The following is a 9124-nucleotide window of genomic DNA, read 5'->3' on the forward strand; positions in this document are numbered from 1 at the left end:
CGACCCCAGTTCAACATGAACCAAAAACAGCCCTGAAAATCCAGGGGACACAATTAAAGAAACTTCCTCCCCAGTTCAACATGAACACCACATTAACCGTCCATCCATTTGTCCTGAAACTACAGGGGACAAAGAAAGCAGGCAGTCCTTCAGAACCAATAGGACCCCAGTTCAACATGAACGAAACAAACAGTCCAATGATCCATCAAACCCACTGGCTGCTTTAGAAGAGATTTTTACATTTTTGACATCAGGCCTAAATGGGTTAAGACTTTAAGGACCTGCAGGTGTGGGAACCTTGTCTTTCCTGGGTACCCCGCCACTCCTGTCGGGTGCATAGCGCAGCCACTTCTGCAGAGCATCCTTGTACTGCAATTCTGTCAACTTGCGGTCAAATTGACGAGCAGCCGCTGAAAAAAAGAAAACAGGCGTTACTAAATTAAAAATAAAATAAAGCTGCAGTTCCATTCAAAGTGACAAATGTCCATTGTGTACTAGGTTCAGGCGGGAACCTACATACAATTGAGCCACACTAATGTTCATTAAATAAATGTCACAGTTTGTCTACTCTGTCTCAGAGGAGGGCAGTGGACAGTTCTGAAACTTGCCTACCAGTGACATTCTTAACTGTACACAGGCACAGAACACCTGAGATGCAGCGCGAGTAGACAAATTTGTGCAGTCCAATTGTGAGCATTAGAGCAGTAGTTATCAGCCTGTGGCTCGGGACCCCCACATGAATATGGGGTGTCCCCAGATGACAGTGAAGAATAATGAATACCTCAGAAATTAAAAAGTAATACCATTAGAAAAGTCAATTTATACTATAAAACTGGTGAAACATTGGCCAAATCAACCACTCCTGCGGTGTCAATCAGGCCTATGGTCCAATAGGAGAAATAGTGAAAATAGCCAATCTACAGAGTCAAATTGAATGCCTCAACAACAACTCCAAGTATTTTGATGTGCAGACTCACCAAAAATGCAGTCCTGAACTAGGGTGTCTTTGAAGGCCCTCTTCTCTCCCTTGCCAGCCCAGTTGAAAACGCATGCCAGGTTGTTTGTCAGGATGGCGCCAACCATTCGCCGGATCATGTTCTCACTATTGGTCCCTCCGACTAATGCCAGGCGTGCAATCTAGAAGTAGTGCATTAAAATTAAAATTAGCAAAAGAAAGTCAAATATTGTCCAAGAAAGAATAATTGCACCCATCACAAGGCATTCTAAGGCTCACCATCTTGCGACGCACTCCCTCCTCCCTCAGTGCAGTTTCCGCCTCATCAAACTGCTCCTCGTTGGAGAGAGGCAGATTGATGGGGAAGGATTCCTCTCGTTGGGATTCAGGAACACCTCGGACATTCAATGTGGACTTTGCCATTTCAGTTTTGATGAATTGAATGTCCCTCCCCATCTGCCTCACCTCCATAAGTATCTCTGCCAGCATTTTAGTGTTTTTCTGGGAAGAAAGGTCTTGGAAGAAAAACAATTTGACATTAAATTTCAAGGATAGATTGACCATTTTCAATCAAATGACACCAACTCGCTGATGTCTGCACCCCTCGCTTATAGTAACCATTAAATGCTTAACAAAGACAGTAAAGACAAAGGGACAAGTTTGTCAATTCAGATGTCATCAGAAAGGTTAAGACGTTGATCAGAAAATTATACTTGCCTTGCAACATCTGGCTGGGTTCCCCTCCATGCACTCTTCTCTGTGGTGTTTCTGGCGTTGAAGCTTTAAGAAACAGACAACATGGGATCAGACAAGGCATTGCACATAGGTCATTGTGTAATTCCGTGTGTGTGTGTGTGTGGGGGGGGGGGGGGGGGGGGATGGTAATATAGGTATCTTTACCCTGGTCAGGAGTCCTGAATCCAGATGATCTGGTGCCATTTGCACCCTGGTCAGGCGTCCTGAATCCAGCTGATCTGGTTCCATTTGCATAGCTGGGACTGAAGGCTAAAAGAAAGGACGCATCATTGAACATGATTTGTGGAATATTGCAAAAACAACATTTAACCCATTTAGACAGAGAGAGACTGAGGCAGATCTTTTTTTTTAACAACAGTTTTCGGATAAACCTGTGTTTCTATGTCAGTGGTTCTCAAATATTTTCATGTCAAGGACCCCCAGAATGATCTGTATTTGGCCACCGATCCCCATCTGAAAATATGCTGTTCCAGGGACCCCCCAGAAGCAAGGTTTGAGTTAAAAGCGTCTGCTCTAAAATATATTCAAAGATTTGCCCCACACTTTCACAATATTTCAAAAATAGCAGATCTACAAGCTCGTAGATCTGCTATTTTTCAAAAGCTAAAGTATAACAATGCTTAAAACACCAACAGGGGTTCCTGTCCTGAATGGGATGAGAAATACATACTGTTCCTTGCTTGCTCTGATGGCACAGTGTGGTAGGGGCTGGTATACATTGGCATTCCTGGAGAAATAAAACTAATATCAATCTTTTATTGTTATGAATGAGCACCATCAATTTCCAGTTTTAGAAGATGTGGGATGAACACAATTGACTACCAAGTGAATAGTTGAAGAATAGATCCCCACTATAGTACTACCCCCTTAACTCAAGTGTACAAATGGAACCAAATGGACCCTTACAAGTCCATTTGAACACTCAGTTACAGCCCTTTTATCGTCATTCAGGCGATAAAAGGTATTTTGTTTCTGGTAATACCGTCCGTGGCACAAATTGTTAGTCAACTCACCTTGATAATCTTGGGGATAGCCTTGGGGAGGGTGAACTAAAAAAATGAGAACAATCAAATTATTCAAGGGGATTTAACTTGGGAGTAAAGAAGTTGAAATATTTCAGTCTAATAAGTTACAGTTACTGTATGTCATGGTGCAATAGCACAGCAACTGTAAACAAAGTTATAACAGACAACGGACATACCATTTCTTGCTTGTCCATTATGGTGCCCTCCTGAAATGAATACAAATAAATCTAATTAGTCAAGGTAAAATAACTCTTATGAAGTCATATGACATCATGCCAACGCAAACAGCTCCTTGCAAAATAGTGAGTCACTGAATAAGCTACTGTATTATCAACTCAACATTTTAAATTGAATTAACATTTCAAGTCAATAAGGTCTTCTCCTGTAAGTAGTAGTATTAATCCCCCAATACCGCCTCCCATCTAGACGGACTTTAGACACAATAAGAGTGGCCGATCAGGGCATCACATATATGTAGCCCATTAGTACTTACCATCATTAAAGAGGTCTCTTGACTCTAGCTCTGCCAAGAAGCTTCCACAAAAGCCTAAAATGAAAACATAAAACATGAACTATGAAAGTTATAACTCACAAAGCACATATCCTGGTAGTAATGCGAAGTGGTTAGACTGGTTACCATTATCAGGCTGGTCAAATGTCTGCACGTCCTCCAAGCACCTTCCTTCAGAGGCTAAAAGGGAACACAAGACAGAAACTTTAACACATATCACATGACTGATATGTTTGCATGTATTGACAGAGGAACTACATGCTTGCATTGTAATAACATACCACTGATTTCACTAGGGGTTGGTACAGACTGGTTGGTTTTCCGCACTGGTATTGGTGCAGGTGGGTACTGGTTGGGTGTTGGTACATTGGAGTCGAGCAGCACTGGATTAACAAAGTAGAAAGAATTATACATGCAAATACTTAAATGGGTAGCCATTAGTGTCATAACTGACAGTGCCACTGTACCTGGAAAAAGAACAGCAGGTGGCTTGGCAAATCTTCTCTTAGCGCTGATGGTTTCTGGCTCCTCATCTGACTCCATGTACACAGTATTTGGCCTTAAAATTAAATAAACATTTATCAGTATAATTACAATAAATGAGCAAGCCTTGAGATGCACTGTTCTCGGGTCAGGAGCCGATAATTTTCTGTAAAATGAGACAGCTTGACGTACAAGCACACATAGACATGACACTAGTCCATCACAGGACACAGGACAGACATCCAATCCAACCCTCGAGGCATGCAGAGTTCCAAGCAGTGAGGAACGGATTAGTCCTCAAAAAACCCTGCAGCCTCCTAATCTCAGTGTGGGCACTGCATGTACCTTATTCGTCTTTTACGCCGTGCATCTGTTTCCTCCTCAGATTCTAAATCAGTGGTTGGACATCCAGTAGTTATATACTTGTCTTCATGTTGCTTGGCCTTTTCAAGTGAGTCTGTAAAACAAGTAGGAAATACAGTATGCCATTTAAAGAAGTGTGACTAATACTTAAACAATGCAATATAAACAGGATTTTGAAAATGGCAACCAGAATACCATCTGCCAAATGAGGCAACTACCAATACTTGGCGGTGGCTCAGGGGTAGAGTTGCCGGTTGGGAACCAGAAAGTGCAGTTTGATCTTTGGGTCCCCCTGAATTTGTGTCAGTGTCCTTGGATAAAACCGCTATATAAATACTCTACCCCCTCAGACCCACAATTATGGTTCTCCTACTGGACCAGAATGGAAAAATAAATAGATCTGATTGACAAGACATGTGGACATGACAATGATGCAGTGTCTACTTACCACAAGAAATTAAGAGCCGAACATTTTCATGCATGGTCCATCCGTTTTGAGGCATCATTTTTTCTTTGAGGGCCTTCGAAAAGTTGATGTTTTTTGGGGGCCAGAACAAGGTACTATCCTTTGGATTGAACCAACTGGAAGGAACTGTAGCAGTTCCTCCAGTAGTAGGGAATAGTACCACGGCCCACAGCACCACCTCCTTTTCCATTCTGTACAATAAATGACAGAATATAAATATTATGATATTGGGGTTGGTAAAGTTAGTTTTAGTTTATTTTTTACATACATGAATGCTACTGCATATGAGCTATTGGAATGGCTATGAGGCCATCTCCCTCAGCCTCTGGACACAGAACACATTTACGTTTAATACAGCTAAGTTTACCAACCCCAATATTGTCACACAACTCTCTGACCTTATATGTGCCTATGCATGAGGACTCACAGGGATAAGTGTAATACGATTCATGCTGTCTGAAGGTTCTGTATATTACATAGACCTCATTTTGTTCCTGGACTATATTCTGTACTACTGCAATAGTATCTCCCACCTGAATACAATTATCCCCTTGCTTTGTAGACAAGGTGAAACGACTATTGGAGACCTTTTTGTACTGTAGAGCAGCACTGAAATGCCGAGGAAGTGGACCATCAGTATGGATGTTCTGTAATACTGGTTCATCTGTTGCTAGTGGAAACTCAACCTGTGGCTTTTCTGATAATCTTTTGACTACCTGCTGTAGAGGTTGGTTTGGCTTGCGTAACAGATGCTTTATTTGGCCAAGATAATTCTCAAAAGGGAATCCAGAAACATTATCCAAGGGTCCAAATCGTTTGTATTCCTCTGCTAAATGTATAAGCTGGTGAACACTGAACACAATCTGATCTCTACCATAGAGTTTTCCAAAGTGTTCCACAAAAGAAATGGTCAACTTATGGGCAAATTCAACCATTTGGCCAGTAATTTCAGGTGACAAAAACAAATACATGGCCACTGAAAACAACATGAAATTGTCATACAACTCACAGGGAAGGCAATCCTTCAGAACTACAGGACCCCAGTATAACATAAAGGATCGGAACTCAGTAGCTTTCCAACGATCAAGCTCGTTCAAACCTCTTGGCTTGCGATTGAATTCAACAGGGGTGTGGGAATGCAACACCAACAGTTTGCTTGTCATACTGTTAACCACGTGTGAAGGAAGTCTAGTGGCTAGATTGCCCTTTAACCAGATATTCAACAGTTTTCTCATCAACCCAAGACAACAGAGGTGCATATAATCTATTGGAAATGAAGATACCATCTTTACAATCCCTGTTAAAGGACTGAGTGTCTGTTTTAAGTGATGTTGCTCATCAATCATATCACTAAAACTCAAGTCAGTCCTCAGCCTGACATTTGTTTCCGGATACGTCATTTTGTTCCTCCACACACCCTCTTGATCACACTTGTCGCATCCGGAATACCCATTATGTGACTTAATATTCTTAATGTAGGCTCTGGCGGGAGCGTCGCACACAAATGCGGAAACCTCTGCATTCAAATGCTTACCATTATGAATAATTCCATTAGCCAGTACATTTTTAAGGTCGCTAACAAATTGCTGCAGATACTCAACAACACACTTTGGCTTGGTCAAACCACAAAATATACCGACAATAAATGGAGACTTTGTGTAATCACATTTCAGCATTGCAAGTATAGGCCAGAATTGAAGTCTTGAACTCTTAAAGATGGGGAGACCATCCATGTTGAACTGTAAAGTAAGAGTTTTGAGGTTCACTGGTAATCTCAGACATTTCAATCGTGAAAGTATTCCACGCACCAATCCAAAATGATAGTACTCGCCACCTTGCATTTGAGTGGTTTCAACCTTGGATTGCGTTCTAAGCAGAGTTCTTCCGTCTTTAGGGAGCCTAGGGTGAAATATCTTTAAGATGGACAGCAGAGCAGACAAAGCAACCAGACTGATAGAGTAAGAGGATGCCCAATATCTTAGGCTCTTTATAAGCAGATCCTGACTAGGTTGATGCTCATCACTGTCAGAGTGGCGATGAATCAGATCATCTCCATCACTCAGATCATCTCCCTCACTTCCAGCTACACTATCATCTGTATGATGATTTTCCATTTGCTCATGATCTGATTCAACTTCATTATAGTCAGCTACACTGCTATCAATATGAGAATCTTCCATTTGTACATAATTAGTATCAACTACATCGTAGCAAGCTACATCTATAGGGTCATTTTCAGCTACACTGCCATCTATAAGGTTATTTTCAAAGTGTAAATGGGAATCTGGTGGTGCATCTACCGGTAGTTGGGAAATGTGTGAGATTTCCTCATATTCATGAAGGATCTCTCGCTCTATGTCCCTTACAGTTTTCACTACTCTACGTCTTTTGGCCCAATAAGAGGCCATCTCTCTGTTGGTAAAGTGAGGTGGTGCTGCTATTAATTTACTTGGCCTTGTGTATTGCTTGTAGTCCTCTTGTACCACGACCCTGAAAACAAATAGGGAAACAAAGAATAAAATATTGTGTGTGTGTGTGTGTGTGTGTGTGTGTGTGTGTGTGTGTGTGTGCACAATATATAAATGCACCATTTATAAACTTGACTTACACAGAGACGATCCAACCCCTAGTGTCCTGTGCCGATCCAACACCAGCGCCCGTAGTGTCCTGGCTGTGACTGCACACAGACAAATTACAATATATATAAATGCAGCATTAATAAGCTTTTTTTTGGAAAAAACCATGGTTTAAAAGTAGTTCTAAAAGAACACATCTACAAGCTCAGAGCCTCATTATAGCAACATCATACATAGTTATGAAACTTAAGTTGACTTGCAGAGAGATCTACAAGCTCACTATAGTAACATAGATTGTTATGAAACTTGACTTACAGAAACAATCTGAGTCTCATGTGACTATATCCGGTAAACCCCCCCCCCCCCCCCACACACACACACACACACACAGTCACACACACACACACACTCATGCCGTTTCCGTATTAATCTGTAGCCGTTTTAGGCCGGAACAAATTAAACCCAGTCAGTCCTTATGGCTAGACTTTAGCATTAACCCCATGGAGGTACCGTAGCCCATATGTGCCCTCTCGCTACAGAATGAGCGTAGGGAGAGGGCACATATGGGGCTAGGAGGTACCGCAGCTTTGTTCACCATTATAAATGAAGAACTGCTTCACCGTGGTGCTGGTTACATCAATGCTTATGTAACAATTAAAAACGCTAATAATATATACGCGTATATGCACATAAACAAATTAAATAAGTTTTAATCGCGAGAGTCGTTAGCAAAATGGCGGCGATAACATGAATAACCAGCATGCTAGCTACTATTGGATACACAGTGCACAGTAGCCCTACAAGCAACAGACTCCGGACTAACTTTCCACGGCACGGGGTCCGGGGATAATTACAAAAAGTTAACATGTATTTAAACGATAACAGCCATATGATGGCATCTGAACGGCATAAAACAATAGTAGCATGGCTCACCAATTAGACATAATTAGCCAGCATAAAACCTCGGACTTTACGGCATGATAGATAATATACAAACGTAAACAGTGGTAAAACAAGTAAGTGGTGGTATCTGAATGGGATAATAAATGATATTCCGTAACGACTTACCAGTTTGTTTCTTGTTTATTTCACACGCTGTTTAGCCCACGTTTCCAAAAGTTCCTGCTACTGCAAAACAGACCCTTATACTCTAAGCTACAAACGGCCGCCCGCCAGCCAACTTTGAACTGACTCAAGTCCCGTGAGATCTCGCATGGTCTCGTTAACACCCCCCATCCGATGACAACCTGCCGGATGGTCACGTGATTCAGTTTTCCTCCAGTGAATGTATATATTATTATGTATTATTTTATGTAAATAATATCTATTTATTTATTCATTCATGTATTATTTTGTGCCGACCAAAATGACAAGAGCACCGTATTGAATTATTAAATATTTAAATGTTTGATAATGTAGGGCGCGTTCGGAAATGCGCCCTGAACGCACTGGTGTGCTCTCTTGTCGTTCGTTTATTCAGTGCACTCAGTGCGTTGTCGTTCGAAAATCCAGTGCGCTGCGCACCGGGTGTGCCGAGTGCACGCACTGAGCAACCCTACCCTGAGGGTAGGGTTGCTCAGTGTGAATGGTGTGTTGAACTGGTCGTTCGTAAATAAGGCACACTGAACGCACTCTGTGACGTCACCGCCCACCACACTCAACAAACTGACCACATTCCCGGTGCGCATAGCCGAACGCGCCCGTAATGTGGGCCATGCAATGTGGAAACCTATAGGAGTCACGTGACTTCTCCTCTTCAATAAAAATGAATAAAAATGAAATGATCCAAGCTGATATCGCTTCTGTCGTGCATTTTATACATGTATGGTATTGTATTTTAATAAACATAATTATTATTGACTTTTTGTAATGCATGTTGAGATGCATTTTGAGCAAATATTGAGAACCACTGATACAGAAACATGAGGTTTTTCGTTTTCAATAAAAAAAAATAGCAGACCTACAAGCTTGTAATGCCGCACTACGAGC

At 41.6% G+C, this 9124-nt stretch overlaps 2 protein-coding genes across 2 annotated transcripts; both read right to left on the reverse strand.

Annotated features, from left to right (window-relative positions):
* LOC310863143 (uncharacterized protein) lies at positions 1-1391 on the reverse strand. The gene is made up of 3 exons (XM_083771297.1): positions 1235-1391; positions 978-1137; positions 1-410 (listed from the first exon to the last, which is right to left on the reverse strand). Exons 1-3 carry the CDS (start codon positions 1376-1378, stop codon positions 274-276), a joined length of 441 nt encoding a protein of 146 aa, XP_083627423.1. The 5' UTR covers positions 1379-1391; the 3' UTR covers positions 1-273.
* Positions 1392-1445: 54 nt separating this feature from the next.
* LOC310863782 (uncharacterized protein) lies at positions 1446-4747 on the reverse strand (the record flags this gene model as incomplete). Its single annotated transcript, XM_083772277.1, has 12 exons — positions 4542-4747; positions 4076-4187; positions 3715-3806; positions 3529-3630; positions 3374-3427; positions 3230-3283; positions 2913-2942; positions 2725-2760; positions 2382-2438; positions 1856-1960; positions 1673-1735; positions 1446-1456 (listed from the first exon to the last, which is right to left on the reverse strand). The coding sequence occupies exons 1-12, from the start codon at positions 4597-4599 to the stop codon at positions 1446-1448; spliced, it is 774 nt and encodes a 257-aa protein (XP_083628403.1). The 5' UTR covers positions 4600-4747.
* Between the last annotated feature and the right edge of the window lie 4377 nt (positions 4748-9124).

Source organism: Protomyctophum parallelum (genome assembly GCF_964188405.1).
Source record: "Protomyctophum parallelum genome assembly, chromosome: 8".
NCBI classification, from domain to species: Eukaryota; Metazoa; Chordata; class Actinopteri; order Myctophiformes; family Myctophidae; genus Protomyctophum; species Protomyctophum parallelum.

Excerpts from the sequence above, each read along its gene's own strand:
- LOC310863143 (XM_083771297.1), bottom strand. The coding sequence starts at position 1,378 with ATGGCAAAGTCCACATTGAATGTCCGAGGTGTTCCTGAATCCCAACGA. Across the intron at positions 1,138-1,234 it reads AGGGAGTGCGTCGCAAGATG|ATTGCACGCCTGGCATTAGT; the intron begins GTGAGCCTTAGA and ends CACTACTTCTAG. Across the intron at positions 411-977 it reads AGTTCAGGACTGCATTTTTG|CGGCTGCTCGTCAATTTGAC; the intron begins GTGAGTCTGCAC and ends TCTTTTTTTCAG.